The sequence below is a fragment of the Topomyia yanbarensis genome, chromosome 1 (genome assembly GCF_030247195.1).
Source record: "Topomyia yanbarensis strain Yona2022 chromosome 1, ASM3024719v1, whole genome shotgun sequence".
NCBI lineage: Eukaryota > Metazoa > Arthropoda > Insecta > Diptera > Culicidae > Topomyia > Topomyia yanbarensis.
Window position 1 is genome coordinate 165,149,072 of NC_080670.1, and position 18,823 is coordinate 165,167,894.

At 45.6% G+C, this 18,823-nt stretch overlaps 1 protein-coding gene across 7 annotated transcripts in view; it reads right to left on the reverse strand.

Annotated features, from left to right (window-relative positions):
* The window catches only part of LOC131680260 (fasciclin-1), a 613,985-nt gene that overhangs the window by 123,545 nt on the left and 471,617 nt on the right, over positions 1 to 18,823 (reverse strand). For all 7 annotated transcript variants that reach the window (XM_058960979.1, XM_058960984.1, XM_058961015.1 and 4 more), the window contains one exon: positions 14,207 to 14,391. In XM_058960979.1, coding sequence (XP_058816962.1) covers positions 14,207 to 14,391 — 185 coding nt within the window. The remainder of the gene's footprint in view (positions 1 to 14,206; positions 14,392 to 18,823) is intronic.

The following is an 18,823-nucleotide window of genomic DNA, read 5'->3' on the forward strand; positions in this document are numbered from 1 at the left end:
GATTTGGTTGAAAAACTTTTGTCCTGCAAAGTTTTGTCGAGTGGGCCAAGAAACAATCAGGATTAAAAGTAAACTTGCTGTGGATGACAGTTTCAAACGGAATAAGCTGTCGAAACCCGCATTGAAGTACTTGATTTGGCAGGCATTCGTGACAAACGGTCGTTGGGGCACCGTTGAACAGAATAATCGTCCAGATCATGCCTGCGTTACAACAAAAATGGCGAGAGGAGCAACGACAAGTAACGTAGCAGTTCAGGGATTTGGGTCGACGAGGTGTCGATGAACCGAAAGTTACCCCTTAACCGGAATCGACGGAATGACTTTGAAACGCGACAATTCAATCTGGTAATGAAAGCTAAAGGAGACCATTGGGCGCGACTGGAGATGGCTAGATCAACTGCCGAGGACTAGATTGAGTAGCACGTATCGTCGGCGTTGGGTCGTCGGAGCACCTGTGAACTGGAAGCCATCTTCCACCCGGAATGGCAAAACTAACCTCGACATCTGACCGACGAGCATCGATATAACGGTTTTTAGAAAACTTTCGACACCGCTGAGGACAGCCCAGAATCGCAGGAACGACCTCGACATCTGCTTGGGTGGCATCGGTTTCGTTCCACCGCAGGGGAACTCTTCCTCGTAGGAGGAAAGATCCACCGTCGGGGACTATTCCGGGTCATCCGTAACAAATCACGGCATTGAATCGCCGGGTCAGCAGAGAACCGGAAGCAATTCTCCACCTGGAATCGCTGGATCGACATCGGTACCCTACCGGACAACACCGAAGAAAAAATAACGCGCACGTTTACGGTTTCGGGAGACATTCTTTCGTCGGGGATATCTTCGCTGGGGTATACTAGCTCCACCGTCGGGGACTATGAAGAGTGGCACCCCTCGTGACAAACCATCACTTTAGGGTCGTCGGGAATCAAGCGAAGTGCATGAGTACACACCCCTCTACCCAAAGTTGTTACTTCAAATGGAATCCCAGGCAAACTCTTGGTGGAGGTTAGAGGTGCCGGGTTCAGAGTTATCTTCTCTGTACAAAGTCCCTCACTCTGGCACACGATGGACGAAATCGGTAGTGTGGTCTCACTATTGAACGACGACGTTTAGGGAGCAAGACCTGTGGCAGTCAGAAAAGTATGTAAGGTGACATTCCAGGCAACCAAGATCGCCTTTAAAAGTGAGATAGTGCTGAAAATGTCAACCGGGTACAAGAAGCTGTGCAGATAAGTAGGCGCCTAACTTTGAGGTAACACTTATCGTTTTGTGTTAGCCAAGATCAAGGGTTCAACGACGTTAAAACGAGCTGACAAACTGAAGACTATCGTGGATGGACTCTTGCCAAAGCACGACCCCCGCTAAAGACTGCGATCCTTCCGTTTCCGGACATTGCTACAGAAATGCCTGGACGAAGAATACTTCCCGGATAGTTAGAGAATCCAGAAGTGGGTGTTGCTGCCAAAATTAGGGAAACCTCCAGGAGATCCAGCATTGTATTGTATAGCCTGCTGGATACTCTTGGTAAACTATGGAAAGGGTTCGCCTGCTGCTTGTCGCCAGCCTCGCAGTCTTCGAAGGGTCCACAGGACGATCCACCGTGCTCGCTGTACGCCCCGTCTTCTAGTTCCTGTAGGGTCGCCCTCAACAACAAACTTCACCGGGTCGTCGTCCGACATTCTTACGACGTGTCCAGCCCACCGCAAACGTCCTATTTTTGCGATATGCGCGATGGATGGCTCTTCCAGCAGCTGATGCAACTCATGGTTCATTCGCCTGCGGCACGTTCCGTCTTCCATCTGCACGCCACTATAAATGCGTCTTGTAGATAATCAACTTCGTGCAGCGGCGAATTTTGTTCGAACGGAGCGTCCTCTGGAGTCTAAAGTAGGCACGATTTTCCGCCGTCTCTGAATTTCTCTGCTGGTATCATTGTCGGCTGTTACCAGTGAGCCCAAATACACGAATTCGTCGACTATCTCGGTTTAGTCACCGTCAATCCGAACTCGGGATGGGAGGTTCACATTGTCGTCTCTAGAACCTCTTCCTCTCATGTATTTTGTCTTCGAAACGTTGATGGCAAGTCCAATCCTGCTGGCTTCAGCTTTTAGTCTGATGTACGTTTCCGACATCGCCTCAAAGTTCCGTGCTATTATGTCGATGTCGTCGACGAAGCCAAGAATATCGTGCCACTCGTGTCTATCTCTGCTCTCCTTATTACATCTTCTAACGCAACGTTGAACAGCAGGTACGACAGACCATAACTTTGCCGTAACCCTCTTTGAGATTCAAAGGGACTCGAGAGTGTCCCTGATACTCGAACAACACACGTCACCCGATCCATCGTCGCTTTGACTAATCGTGTTAGCTTATCCGGAAAACCGTACTCGTGCATTATCTGCCCAAGCTGATCTCGATCGATTGTGTCATACGCTGATTTGAAATCGATGAACAAAAGATATGTGGGCACGTTGTATTCGCGGCACTTCTGCAGAACCTGCCGAATCGCGAATGTTTGGTCCGTGATGGCGCAGGAACCCATGAATCCCGCTTGGTAGTGCCCTACGAACTGCCTTGCAAATGGTGACAATCGGCGGCTAAGAATTTGGGAGAGGACCTTGTAGGCGATGCTAAGTAGTGTGATCGCGCGGTAGTTGCAGCAATTCAACTTGTCATCCTTTTTGTAGATTGGGCGAACGACACCTTGCATTCACTCCTCCGGAAGAATCTCCTTCTCCCAAATTTTGGCGATTATCTAGTGCAGAACTCTAGTTTCATCACCGTATTTTAATAGCTCGCTGGGTAGTTGATCTACACCGGCAGCTTTGTTGTTTTTCAGTCGACCGATCTTCGCCTTGACTTCTTGGAGATCAGGGGCCGGCAGCCTATCGTCTTATGATGCCAAAATCAGGGAAACCACCAGGAGATCCAGCATTGCATTGTATAGCCTGCTGGATACTCTTGCTAAACTATGGAAAGGGTGCGCCTGCTGCTTGTCGCCAGCCTCGCAGTCTTCGAAGGGTCCACAGGTCGATCCAGCGTGCTCACTGTGCGCCCCGTCTTCTTGTTCCTGTTGGGTCGCCCTCAAAAACCATCTTCACCGGGTCGTCGTTCGACATTCTTACGACGTGTCCAGCCCACCGCAAACGTCCTATTTTTGCGGTATGCGCGATGGATGGCTCTTCCAGCAGCTGATGCAAATCATGGTTCATTCGCCTGCGGCACGTTCCGTCTTCCATCTGCACGCCACTATAGATGGTACGCAACACCTTTCGTTCGAGAACTCCTAGGGCGCATTGGTTCTCCATGAGCATAGTCCAGGTCTCGTGGTCGTAGAGAACCACCGGTCTAATCAGCGTCTTGTAGATAATCAACTTCGTGCAGCAGCGAATTTTGTTCGACCGGAGCGTCCTCTAGAGTCCAAAGTAGGCACGATTACCCGCCAAGATCAGTCTCTGAATTTCTCTGCTGGTATCATTGTCGGCGGTTACCAGTGAGCCCAAATACACGAATTCGTCGACCTTCTCGATTTAGTCACCGTCAATCCGAACTCGGGATGGGAGGTTCACATTGTCGTCTCTAGAACCTCTTCCTCTCATGTATTTTGTCTTCGAAACGTTGATGGCAAGTCCAATCCTGCTGGCTTCAGCTTTTAGTCTGATGTACGTTTCTAACATCGCCTCAAAGTTCCGTGCAATTATGGCAATGTCGTCGGCGAAGCCAAGAAGCTGAACGGACTTCCTGAAGATCGTGCCACTCGTGTCTATCTCCGCTCTCCTTATTACACCTTCTAACGCAACGTTGAACAGCAGGTACGACAGACCGTCACCTTACCGTAACCCTCTTTGAGATTCAAAGGGTCTCGAGAGTGTCCCTGATACTCGAACATCGAACTAATCGTGTTAGCTTATCCGAAAAACCCGTACTCGTGCATTATCTCCCATAGCTGATCTCGATCGATTGTGTCATGCGCCGATTTGAAATCGATGAACAAAACATGCGTGGGCACGTTGTATTCGCGGCACTTCTGCAGAACCTGCCGAATCGCGAATATTTGGTCCGTGGTGGCGCGGGAACCCATGAATCCCGCTTGGTAGTGCCCTACGAACTGCCTTGCAAATGGTGACAATCGGCGGCTAAGAATTTGGGAGAGGACCTTGTAGGCGATGCTAAGTAGTGTGATCGCGCGGTAGTTGCAGCAATTCAACTTGTCATCCTTTTTGTAGATTGGGCGAACGACACCTTGCATTCACTCCTCCGGAAGAATCTCCTTCTCCCAAATTTTGGCGATTATCTAGTGCAGAACTCTAGTTTCATCACCGTATTTTAATAGCTCGCTGGGTAGTTGATCTACACCGGCAGCTTTGTTGTTTTTCAGTCGACCGATCTTCGCCTTGACTTCTTGGAGATCAGGGGGCGGCAGCCTATCGTCTTCTGCGCGTGCTCCATGATCCGTTGCCATACCGCCTTTGTCCTCTGCTGCGTCACCGTTGAGATGCTCGTCATAGTACTGCTTCCACCTGTCAATCACCTCACACTCAGGTTGCCGTCTAAGTCCCTGCACATATCGGCTTGCGGAACGTAGCCTTTGCGCTAACTGTTCAGCTTCTCGTAGAACTTCCATGTGTCGTTTACGCGGTACAGTTGTTCCATCGCTTCGCGATCTCGTTCCTCCTGTTGGCGCTTCTTTCTCCGGAGGACCGAGGCTTGCCTGTTCCGTGATTGTTTGTATCGCTCCACATTCTGTCTCGTTCCGTGCTGCAGCATCCTCACCCGTGCTGCATTCTTCTCCTCTATTGACTGCTTACATTCGTCATCGAACCAGTCGTTTCCTCGATTCGGAATCGCTGTACCTAGTGCCGCTATAGCAGTACTTCCTAAGGCGGAATGGATCTCCCTCCAGCCATCTGCAAGAGTAGCTACGCCCAGCTGTTCTTCCGTGGGTAGTGCTGCTTCCAGCCGCTATGCGTATTCTTGGGTAACCTCGGCGTCCCGAAGCTGCGCGATGTTGGGCCTTGCCGTCCGACTACGAGTTTTGAGAGCATGCATACTGCAACTAGGTAATGGTCCGAATCTATATTCGCACTGCGGTAGGTACGAACGTTGGTGATATCAGAGAAGAATCGCCCGTCGATTAGAACGTGATCGATTTGGTTTTTGGTGCGTTGGTCTGTTGTTCTCCAGGTGGTTTTGTGGATATATTTGCGGAGGAAGAAGGTACTTCGGACTACCATGTCACGGGAGGCTGCGAAGCTCACGCATCGTTGGCCGTTGTCATTCAATACGGTGTACAAGCCGTTTGGCCCAATTACCGGTCTAAACATTACCTCCCGTCCTACCTGAGTGTTCATATCATGATGACGATTTTAACGTTGCGAACAGCCGTCGTACCGCTCCTTCAGATTCACATAGAATGCTTCCTTCTCGTTGTCCGGTCTCCCATCATGTGGGCAGTGTACGCTAATGATGTTGTAGTTGAAGAAGCGGCCTTCGATCCTCAACTTACACATCCTTACGTTGATCGGAGTCCATCCAATCACGCGTGCATCGTACCCAGCACTACAAAGCCGGTTCTCAGCTCGTTGGTGGTGCCACAGCTCTGAAAGCCGCGGGGATAAGGGAAATGCGAAACTCTTTGTGGAGGTTAGGGGAGTAAGGTTCAGAGTTATCTTCTCTGTTCGGAGTCCTTCTTAGATTGAACTTGGATCGTGCTATAAAACATAATTTTTTTTTTCGTGGATAGTCGGCGTAAAAACTTTACCACTGTTGCGAAATGCGGGTATTAGGCCCTTTTGATCGGTTCTTCTTGAGTCGGCGCCGAAGACTATTGACGCGGCGCATTAGTTAATGTCACCCTGGCATATGAAAGACATTCCCAGTGACTGTGCATATAATACCAGCTAGGCTATAATAGAGCTACATTTCGCAGGAGATAATACCATCTGAGAGGAATATTTAGGGTTTGTTAATCTACCTAAAATTACCTAAAATTACATTGGTTAAAATATATACCTAACTAACCTAATGAATTACTATACCTACTTATTACTAGCCTTATTAAATTATTGTCTACCATCTACAGAGCTAGGAAACCTAACCTAGCTAAATTGAAACCTCATTGGATTAATTGAAGAGATAGGAAACTAATTTGTAAGTAATTGTTGAATTATAATAGATACAGAATAAAGTAATCTATGATTTGCAGTCGAGTTGCGGAAAACCGAACATCGGAAAGTTTTTATAACATTCTCGAAAATTATAATCCGAGGAGGTACAGCAGCATGAATGCTTCCGAAATACCATCGGCAGGTAGCGGCAAGACATGCAATCGGTCGGATCAAGCCCAAGATATGGTAGCGTGCGACGGCTGTGGAACCTGGTTCCATTTCACTTGTGCGGGAGTGCAGGCTTCCATCTGCAACAAACCATGGTACTGCGGCTATTGTTCGACTCAAGGCGACGATCAAAGCAGCTCAGCGATATCTGTCGGCTCAGGTAGCTCTAGTGCTCGTTTACGTTTGAGGCAGTTAGAAGAGTCCAAAGCACTGGATGATCGTTTGCTACTACAACAAGCAGAAAAAGAGCGAGCTTTCTTAGCTGAGAAGCACCAGTTGGAGGCTGAAATTCAGTGCGAACGGCAACTGAAAGGAAGCACATCGAGTTTTAGAAGCCGGCTCAGTCGTCGCAGTCATCGAAGCGAGATTAGAACCTGGATCAATCAATCGATGGAAACTCCACCGACGGTCGTAACACAACAGGCTGGTGCGTCAACGTCCACGCCCGTTGTGTCCTCCGGGAACGTTATTCAAGCAGTAAAAGACATGCGATTGGCCCAGCCAACTCAGTCGATCCCCCAAGGGAATCATCAGGAGGTTGTTCAGAAAATCGTCGTCCCACCTCCGCCTACCAACACGAATACCGTACAAGCCACTATAGCTGTTCCACTAGGAACTGAATTGAAAACAAGTGTTGCTCCTATTATAACCAACGCTATTTACCCGCCTAAGCAGCCAATTCCGGCACCGCATCACGATACTTTACGCCGAGATCAGCCGAAACAACATCCTCCAGGTCCGCCTAAGCAAGCACTTCCACCGACAAGCCAGTCAGGTCAATTAGAGGTAGCGCTACCAGGCATGAATCTTACGGTGGGGAAGTCAGTTCCTGCCGCATCTCATTTAGAAGATCGAAAACAAGAGAAAGCGTTAGATAGGCACCAACAAACCCATCTGTATAATCAGCGTGACGGTCAATTAGAAAGCTATTCTTTGCAGCCAGCAGGGAACCACAATGCCACGTCGCTGAATGCTCCATTGCCCCTGTCCAGTGGCACTCAAGCGCTAATATAAGTTCCATGCATAGTCAGCAGCAGTTCCATAAAATTAATCAGAACCCCATTGCGCCATCGATCAATACTTTCTATCCGATGAATTTCTACCCACCGCAGTATTACACCGGAATGAGTACAGGTGTGTCGCCAGCTTGGATGCACCAACACGCCACGAACCAGCTGTCGGGTGCGACTGAAGCTAATGACAGCGCAGCATGATCACGAGCAAAATATACAGCAAAATATCCAGCGGCCACGTCCTGGCCACGCTTCGGGTATCTACTTTACACCAGCTACTGAAGGAGTCTTGAGTGCACAGCAACTGGCAGCACGTCAAGTTGTATCACGCGAATTGCCTAAGTTTTCAGGTGATCCTCTCGAGTGGCCAATGTTTATCAACGCATTTGAGTCCACTACGGCGATGTGCGGTATACAGCCAGATGAAAATTTGGCTAGGTTGCAAAAAAGCTTGGGAGGGGGCGCCCGGGAGAAAGTTCAGAGCATATTAACTCTTCCGGCAGCGATTCCCGAGATCATTCAAACTCTGCGGAATGAATGCGGACGATCTGAACAGCTAGTTCATTGTTTGCTGCAAAAGATTCGTCATGCTGCTCCGCCAAACGTCAACAAACTTGACACTCTTATAAATTTCGGTAGGGAGGTCAAAAATTTAGTGATTTTTATCGAAGGCGCCAGACTACAAGACCATTTATCGAATCCGATGCTGCTGTCAGAGCTGGTTGAAAAGCTACCCCCAAGTCTGCGGTTAGAATGGGGGCTTCATACGCAGAAAATATCTCAAATAACGCTAAAAGCATTTAGTGATTACGTTACAGCCATCAAAAGTGCTGCTTGCAAAGTTTCGCTACCTTCAGACTGTATTCAGGAAGAAAATCGACGAGGTAGTAGGGAGAAAGGTGGTTACGTGAATGGACATTCCGTTGAGGAGAAGTCTACGATCGCTTCGAGTTCAAAAAAAGAGTATCAAGCCAAATTGGAGAACATCGTTCCCAAACCTTGCCCGCGTGTAACAGGAATGATCACAAACTGCGCAACTGCGGTAAATTCAAAGGTTTCAATATGGACCAACGAAAGCGTATTGTTGAACAATCGAAACTATGTCAACGTTGCTTGGGAAGTCACGGAAAATGGCCTTGCAGAACGAAACAATCCTGTGAAGTCGATGGTTGCAATGAGTTTCATCATAGCCTTCTCCATCCACCAAATCCGAAGCAGGTTAGCCCAATTCTACCAACAGGCTCGTCAGGAGTTATTTCTGCTCATTGTTCTCGCCAAGCTGGTGTTTTATTCAAGGTGCTTCCAGTCGTTCTGTCAAATAATGGCAAGTCTGTTTCAACTTACGCATTTTTTGACGACGGATCCAACCTCACGTTGATGGAAGAGGAAGTCGCTGAAGAACTTGGATTGAATGGAAATATCAGTTCGTTATGCATTCAGTGGACAGGAAGTGTAACCAGGAATGAACCAACATCACGGCAGGTAGAATTGCGCATTTCTAACTCGCATGGTGGGCGGAAGTACACTATCTCAGAAGTCCAAACGCTTCCTCGTCTTGACCTACCGCAACAGAGCCTGGACTATGCAGAACTTTCCAAACAGTTCCCCCACTTGAAAGGACTTCCTGTGACCAGCTTTTCCAATGCTGTGCCACGGATTCTCATTGGATTGGATAACGCAACACTGAAGTTGACCTTAGACAAACGTGAGAGACGCAGTAGCGAACCGGTTGCAGCCAAAACGCGCCTTGGGTGGACGATTTTTGGCGGCGGACAGAGGGGAGTAAAACGATCCGATCGCGTAATGTTTCATATGTGCGATTGCACTGCAGATGACACGCTTCACTGTCTCGTTAACAACTATTTCGATGTTGAAAACATGGGAACAAAACCGGTCACATCTTTAGAATCTCCCGAAGATCAACGCGCCAGGCAAATTTTAATGCAAACTACCCGGCGAATTGAGTCAGGGAGGTTCGAATGTGGGCTGTTGTGGAAGAGCGACACAATCGAGTTTCCTGAAAGCTACGCAATGGCCGAGCGTCGCCTAGTTTGCTTGGAAAAGAAACTAGGCAAGGATCAAGAGCTGAAAAGGAAAGTCGTAGAGCAGATTGAAGAGTATCTTGAGCGCGGCTATGCACACAAAGCAACTGAAGAGGAGCTACGTAATTCTGATCAACTTCGCGTCTGGTACCTTCCCTTGGGTATTGTTCGGAATCCTCGCAAACCTGAGAAAGTGCGCATTGTGTGGGACGCAGCAGCACGTGTGGGAGACGTATCCCTTAACTCTATGTTACTGTCGGGGCCAGATCTGTTGACTCCGCTCCTGAAGGTTATGTTCCAATTTCGACAACGGCAGTACGTTGCAGTAGGAGATGTGCGTCAAATGTTTCACCAGTTGCTGGTTAGGCAAACAGACCGACAAGTTCAAAGATTCTTGTTCCGATCGGAACCGGAACAAGCGCCGACTGTATACGTCATGGATGTTGTAATCTTTGGCGCATCATGCTCACCGTGTCTTGCGCAATATGTAAAAAACACGAACGCAAGGGAATTCGAGGAGTTGTATCCAGAAGCTACGTTGGCGATTATTAATAACACTTACGTTGATGATTTTCTGGATAGCAAGGATACGGTAGATGAAACAGTGCGGATAGTAGAAGAGGTGCGACTGATTTTCGACAAAGCTGGGTTCGAGATTCGCAACTGACAGTCCAATTCTGAGGAAGTTCTTCGACGGGTCGGGGTCGACTTTATGGAAGCAAGGAAACGTTTTGCGGCGGAGAAATCGACGGTGGCAAAACGAGTGCTTGGGATGGTATGGATTCCCAAGGTTGATTCATTCGTATTTTCTACGCAGTTCCGTGAAGATCTTCAATCATTATTAACGGGGAGCATCGTTCCAACCAAGAGACAAGTTCTTCGTGTGGTAATGAGTCATTTTGATCCACTCGGGATCATAGCTTTCTATACAGTTCACGGAAAAATATTAATCCAAGACGTGTGGAGATCCGGCATAAAATGGGACGATCCGATAACAGTACAAAATTTTGAGAGTTGGCAACGTTGGGTGAAATTGATTCCTAATCTGATGGAAATTCAAATGCCGAGATGCTACTTCCCGAAGTACAACCTAGGAAGCTACGACACTCTCGAGCTCCATGTTTTTGTCGATGCTAGCTTGATGGCCTATTGTGCTGTAGCTTACTTCCGGATCATTGACAACGGTACACCTCGCTGTGCTCTAGTAGCTGCCAAAACGAAGGTTACTCCCTTGAAACCTCAATCGATTCCACGCAACGAACTGTGCGCGGGTGTGATCGGAGTGAGACTTCTTAAAAGCATTCAGGAGAATCATTCAATTACAATCCAGAAGCGCTACATGTGGACAGACTCAACAACCGTCCTGGCTTGGTTACGATCAGATCCACGAAAGTATCAGCAATTTGTTGCCTTCCGAGTTGCAGAAATTCAGTCGGAAACAAGCATTGACGAGTGGGCTCATGTTCCGTCTACTCTAAATCCCGCCGATAAAGGTACCAAATGGGGAAACGGCCCTTGCTTTGATCTGGAAAATTCATGGTTCACTGGATCAACATTCCTACATCGGCTGAAGCATGAGTGGCCACGTCAACCTACTACATTTACCGATCCGCAGCAGGAAGACAAAGCGATTCATCATCACGCAGCAGTTTGTGACTCGACAATAGATTTCACGATTTTTTCTCGCTGGGAAGATCTACTGAAAAGGTTAGCTTATGTGTATCACTTCGTTCATTGTTGTCAAAAGCGAAGAAGAAAGTCAACGGGATGTAGAATTGTTATATTAGAACAACGAAACTTCGAAGCCGCTGAAGCAAGTGTGTGGCGATTAGTTCAAAGACAGGAGTTTGCCTACGAAATCGATGTCATTCGCAAGAACTCCGAGTTATCACAGGAGAACAAAAAGTTCTTGAAAAGAAGCAGTGAAATCGGAAAATTGTCGGCATATTTGGACGATAAAGGGGTACTGCGAATGCAAAGACGAATCAACACCGATGTGGCCTATTACTCTTTCGATTTCGTGAATCCAGTGATAGTTCCTAGAAAAACACACGTCACCAATCTGCTGATACACAAATACCATCAACGTTACGGACATGCCAATGTAGAAACCGTCGTTAACGAGTTGCGTCAACGATATTACATACCCAAAAATCGTTGCATGGTGAAGAATGTAGTGAAGCAATGCGTGGGTGTAAAGTCTACCGAGCTAAACCAACCGCACCCAGGATGGCTATGTTACCGCACCCGAGAGTTAGGCCGTACGTAAGACCATTCACATTTACGGGTCTGGATTATTTTGGACCATTGACCGTGAAGCGAGGACGAACTATTGAAAAACGGTGGGTGGCACTTTTCACATGCTTAACTATACGCGCTGTGCATGTAGAGGAAGTCCACTCACTGTCGGCAGATTCCTGTAAAATGGCAATTCGCCGATTCGTTGCACGGAGAGGCGCTCCTCAGCAAATATACAGCGATATCGGGACCAATTTTCGAGGGGCAGCTCGCGAACTTACAGTCGAAATCAAGACTATCAATCGAAAATTAGCGTCCGCGTTCACCAATGCAGAAACTGAGTGGGTTTTTAATCCTCCTTCTGCTCCACACATGGGCGGTGTGTGGGAGCGAAAGGTGCGTTCAATCAAAGATGCATTTAAATCCCTTCACCATGCTCGACACCTGAACGATGAGGAACTGATGACCTTTATGGCAGCAGCGGAAATAATTGTCAATTCCCATCCTCTGACATTCATACCCTTGGAGCATTCATCTGACGAGGTCATAACACCGAACAATTTCATTCTCATGAGTTCGAGCGGCGCTAACACCACTTCAAGAATATCGGTGAATGAGGACTTTCCATTGAGAGTCAATTGGAAGATGATGCAACAGCTTTTAAACCAATTTTGGAAGCGGTGGATTCAAGGTTACCTCCCAACCATAGCTCGCAGGACCAAGTGGTTTAGCGACGTTCGTCCGCTTCAAAATGGAGATCCAGTGGTCATTGTAGATGAGACGGTCCGTAACGGATGGTTACGAGGTCGAATCACTAAAATCTACCCCGCGAAGGACGGTCAGGTGAGGAAGATTGACGTCCAAACGTCGTCTGGAGTACTTCAAAGACCAACGATCAAAGTAGCCTTGCTGGACATCATTGAGAGTAAGACCATGAGATAATACCATCTGAGAGGAATATTTAGGGTTTGTTAATCTACCTAAAATTACCTAAAATTACATTGTTTAAAATATCTACCTAACTAACCTAATGAATTACTATACCTACTTATTACTAGCCTTATTAAACTATTGTCTACCATCTACAGAGCTAGGAAACCTAACCTAGCTAAATTGAAACCTCATTGGATTAATTGAAGAGTTAGGAAACTAATTTGTAAGTAATTGTTGAATTATAATAGATACAGAATAAAGTAATCTATGATTTGCAGTCGAGTTGCGGAAAACCGAACTTCGGAAAGCTTTTATAACAACCACCAAGTGAAAAACACACACACATGCATTGACCCAGCTGTGCTTAGTTTAAGTAAGGTAAAAATGTTTGTAGTGAAAGGGTCATACACTTCATCAAAGTTGGTTGCAAATGCTGGCACTTTTTTGGTGGTGTTCAATGAAGAAAACAGATCGAAATGGTGAGTTAAACGAAAGCAATTATGTGAAAAAAATCACCACATAGCCATCACAGCCCAGGAATAGCATAAGGGTTTGTGCATTGGGCCGAAGTCCCAAGGGTTGCAGGTTCAAATCATGCTTCTGGGGTGATTTTTTTTTATCCAATTACTTATCTTCAAAAAATATATGTGCAAAAGTAAGTTGTACAACTTTCCGAAGGTACCCTCTCATTACAAATGCACAGTTCAGAAGAAAGACCTTTGAACCAAACTTAGCGATTTTATTAGCTCCACCACTTTGCCAAAAAAACAAACGCTGTGCATAGAATCGAAGCAGTTAATTAATGCTTCGTGATACGCGAAACCATCCATTCTGTTTGATGCCAGATCCTTCAAACAAGGAGCTAAATTCTTTTCAGAGTATTGCTTTCACTTTATTTACTTTCATCTCGATCGAAGGAAAGTATGGTTGGTGCGTTTCCAGTATCTCCATCGCAAAATGCACGCCAGCTAGTTGCTCATTCAAATTTCCACGATAAGTAGCTGCATCCACTTTCCCATTATTTCCGCGAACTTGTGCTGAACACTATCTCCGCTGAAGTTACTCGACTAAAAATATTTGCGCTGGTGAATAAATGTTTGCTACTTTACCCCCATTTCTAAAGGCTCTCTCGCAGTACACAGATGCGAGTGTGTACTGTACTGTACTGTACTGTACAGGACAGGTCGTCCGCCGAGCGCGTTGGTACATACAGCAACTGGCTGGCAGATATATGTATAAGCTCTCCGGGGCGCTCTCAGTTGGAATAAGCGAAACATCGTTCAAACAGATTGAAGTTCCGGGAACCGTCAATGGGGAAGTTTTATGTTGAGATAAAGTTTCTACATGTGAGTGTGCGTGCGTGTGTGTGTGTGCAAGGACTGCCAGTTTTTGTTAGTAGGACGCAAATAAATGATTTTCGCGAGTGAGTGCATGGAAGAACTTTCCACTAGAGCAAGTGGGAGCTAAACTAAAAGTTTCAAGTGGTTTAATTTGCTGGCACTTCGGATGTTTCCCCGAGCCGTCGGAACAGTAGGCTGGAATGTTACGCATATAAACGGTGAAATAGAAAATGTGATGCTGCTAGGGAAAGACGTGTACTTTACAAATTGAATTGACGGCTGCGGGTTGCACGGGTACGTACCTGCTTCTTGCCGTGTTGATTTGTCAGCTGTACGTTGGACCGGTTGCGGATGATTTTCGCATTGTTAACGTAGATGTCCTCGGTGCCGTTCAGGTGTCTCCGCCTGGTCACGTAAATCGGCGGGTTTCCATCGTAGTCGGACGTTATCATCGTTCCGAGCTGCTCCAGGGGAGTCGCGACGGTCGCTAAGGGAAGACACGAAAGGTATCGAAATTTTAATAAAAAGCTGCTAAGGCGTACACAGTTCTCGGCATTGTATCATTCTTTTCTGAAAGTTTTTCTACAACAACTATAGCAAGATGTGGAAGCATCGCAAGGAGAGCAATAAAACCAACATGTAGCATCCCGCTCGCGTTTTTTCCCGCTTTCCGACAGACGGAATGACAGATGGGAAGATATATCCTAGAAAATTCGCGGTGCTGATTCTTTGAATGGGCGGATTTTGGTTCTTTGCATTGGCATACACTTTTTTGAAAGGAATTTTTTCCTCGTACTCGTACCATCAGACCAGCAGAGAAGAACGAAGCCCTCCTTGTGGTGCTTGAGTCTGCTTTCGACCCGTTTTGAAGAATGGCAAAAATGCACGGTTTAGCTCTATCGGTGGAAGCTAAAGAAAGCAAGAGAAAAACGCATATCGCTTCCAATTTTATTGCACTTTTCCAAGTCGAGGTAAGCCGGCTGGAAAATCTAGGCAGTGTGATTCACACAAAGAAACATGTGTCGGCTACAATCGTACCGGTGAAATGGCAGAGCGCTGTGTTCCGGATGGATCTATGAGTTTCCGTTTATAAGACATATTTGTTTGTATCAAAGAAATCCTGGCTAAGTGGAAATCCTTTACCCTGCGGAAAGGGTAAAGGTCAATCATTATAAACGGAATCAAATGGTCCGAAATATTTTTGATATTCTATTTGTGCAGCTGTGCGGAAATGATTCGAACGCAATCGTGCACATATTTCAGGCATAACCCATCATCATCTCGGAATCCTTGCCATAGGAGAGGGCTACGCAACTTCGCACGAGCAACAATGCAAGCGGCAGTGAGATGAATGAGTTATTCACCACAATGCTGATGCTTCGGAGTTGGTTCAGTTGCTCCAAAATGGGATTGGTGAATGGAAGCCGGAGAATGTTTTACCAGCTATGGAATTTTGGATTTGAAGAACAATCGTGCACGCAACAGCTCCGTACAAAGCCACTGTGCTGAGACCGGGGAGAGCCGGTGACAGGGAAGGATTCTTTTTAAAGGGTACGACTGCCGAGGGAAGGATTTGACTTTTCATCAGAGCGACGTTGCATTTGCGATACGATAGCAGCATTTCAAGCATAAAGGATTTGATTTGTGGACGAATTGTAGAAATGAAATTAAATTCTGTTTTTGGCTCACTGGCAGTTTGTCTAGGATTTCGTAGGGAAAGGAACGATGCCTTGGCTTCGGTACTTTCAAACGTTAAAATGATTTTATATTAAAAATAAATTATATTTCATGTGGTTGGAAACTGTTTTCTCTACCAACAGTGTTGAATATTGTTGGCTTGCGTTGGAATAATTCGATCCGCTATTATTTCTGGTTAATTAATAAATAAATAAAAAATCGGCAAAACAAGCAGTTTTTTTCTTCGCAACAATTTGCTAAATCATCATAAAAAATAAATAAATAGTACTCTATTAATGTTCTGAATAAGCTTATTCAGCTTTATGAAGCTTTTGTATCCTTTCTGCTATACGCTCAGGTAAACTGTTTGAACCAAACCATGCATGTTTTTTGTTCGTTTCCCGTGATTTTAATCTTCATCCTGTTACCACATCCTGCGCACTTTTGGTTATAAAATTCAATCTAATCAATCAAAACATTGGTATAATATGATTGGAACTTTTATGTGTTTTGATTGAAGCCGGCTTACTCCTCGTAACTAAAAACCACCTCCCGCACTACTGTTACTGCATCAGGTCCCCATTCAACGGTTTTCAGTTCCTCTTTCATATAAGCTTGCAATAAAAAGCGTATAACGTAAAGAAATAAAAAAAAGAATCCCAATCACACTAATCCTCACCATCTCCGTAGCTACCAACTTCCAACCAACTTTAGACTGCAACTTCTCTATACAGCCTAGTAAATCATGATGACCCAGCATTGACTCACTTACCAAATGGAGAGAAGAAAAAAACCAGCACACCCGAACTCAGCCAACCAGCTGACAGCAATCGACCCCCCCCCCCCTTCCCACCAATCAAACTGACTCACAAAAGCGGGGGCAGCTCGGCGAATGGAGAATTGAATGCAAAAAAAAAAATGGCAGAATCGAAACTCACTGAATGCAGCTGTTAATTTAAATTTTAATTAAACTTTCCTCACTCCCGCCACACACATACACACACACCCACCCACCCGATTATCACTCCGGGAGACCAGGGGGGATTGGCTCCCAGTTGGGTGTTGATTTGCCAACTCGCCTGCCAACTTACGGTAGTTCATTTAGTTTTTTTTTCTATTGTGATATCGAAGCACATTTTTCACTTTTGTTGGTGCACGGAATAAAATGTTTTCCCAAATTTGTGAATAACTTAGTAACGAAAGCAAGGTCGCGGACAATATTCACTATACGATCATTGGTTCATTATACAACTTCATGTGATCGTGAACTGATTACTCAAGCAACTCTGAAGCCTTTTATTCGAAAGTTGTCCTACTGGAGCTGTATAGGTAGGGCTCCCCGTCAGAATCACTCACTATAATTGCAGACGAGACGTACCCCACTCTAAAACACTGCTGAAGGCCAATTGCAACGGGCCGTGATTCTAAATGTGATGTTCATTGTACGGTTCAGATATGTGCGGGCATAGGGTCTTCATGATCGCTTGTATCATCGCGAAATGTTCGAGCGTTAGCGTGATCGATCGCGTGAGCGTTTGTATGTCTCGTGTGCTAGCGTGTATGTAACTTCGCACGTATAAATTCGATTTTATTCGAATTTGGCCACATGGTTCGCGAAATTCGACGATTCCGTGCGGACCGTGAATATGATGCATAATTTTCGGTTTTCGGTTCAGATGCTAGAAGAGATCGAGTTTTTTAACATCACTAGAGTTCCCGGTTATGTTGGCATGGAACACGTGGTCTAGTGAATATAAGCGTGATGTTTTAATTGGTCCAACTGAAGGCTTGGATTTAGGCTGGTATGACCGAAGACAGAGATTTCCGCACGTGACCGATGCATTATCGCGCGAACATGGACGTTTGTATGTTCTCGCTTATGACCACGTTTATGAGTTTATTAGTGCTAAAACATTCACTTGATCGTCGGAGTGTTTTCATGACCAAGATCGCGAAGCTCGTAAGCGTTTGTATGTTAACATGCCGAATGCTAGAAGAGAGTGAAATTCCCCATATCACCAAAGTTCCCGATCATGTTGCCATGGAACGTGTTGTTTAATGAATATGAGCGTCATTTTTTCTCAATTGTCCAACTGAAGGCATATACCTATGCTACTAGAACCGAGAGTAAGGAACTTTCGGACGTGACTGATTCTGATCGGATAAATTCGGTTTTATAACCGTGTGTCCCTTCGCATATTCGCGTATGTTCTTGAATGATCACGAATGACCATGAATATGATGCTTAATTTTCAGTGTAGGGTTCAGATACTAGAAGGTAGTGTGTTCCTCCATATCACTAGAGTTCTCGGTCATGTCGCCATGGAACGTGTTATCTAATGAATATGAGCGTCATTTTTTAATTAATCCAACTGAAGGCATGATTCTAGGCTGCTAGAACTGAGTGTAGAGACTTCCGGACGTGACCGATTCATGATCGCGCAAACGGTGAGTTTATGCTGGAGACTGCGTTTTTAAATTTATAGGTGCTGAAACGTTTACTTAATAACCGGGATAACATCGCGGGCGTATGTATGTGTGGACGATTGTAATTGCATATTTACGTTTGTGATTAGGTTTGTGTTATCGCGAAGGCCACAAGCGTTTGTACGTTTGGAATGGGAGAGATTCTTAATGTATATTAGAGTGACAGGAAAAAATGACCCATATCGGCCCACCCCTGAGTCGATTCCTAGTCCCACCAGGAGTACTTGCACCAAATTTGAAGCAAATCGGATAAGTCTAGCTACCGGATCAACGTGCCTGAAGTTTGTATGGGTTTTTTCAACAATTTACATGGAATAAACTCACTAGCTCGCATTTTCGCCATTAGGTGGCACTGTATGCATCGTATTATCACTGTGAGAAAAGAAAGATAATTTAATTGTCTACAACTTTGCTGTAGTCTGCTAGTGAATCCGGCTTTGTTAAAAGAAGTTATTAAACTTTTAACGAAGTGATGTCTGAACCAGTTTTGCATGGGGCCTAACAGTGCATGGTTGCGTATGAGTACTCGATTCGCACAAACTAAACATTTTTGTGAAATAATCGTTAGGTTTAGCTGAATGGTATGTTCAGAAGAATTATAGTAAATAGTACAAGTTGTCGCTGTTGTGCTATCTTATGACATGCGCCATTTAGCACTTTTCGAGAAAAACGATTTTTAAAGTTTGAGATTGAATATCTTAAAATTTATAAATGCTAGAAGCTTTTCGGAGAAGACATTCGATACTTCTATCTTT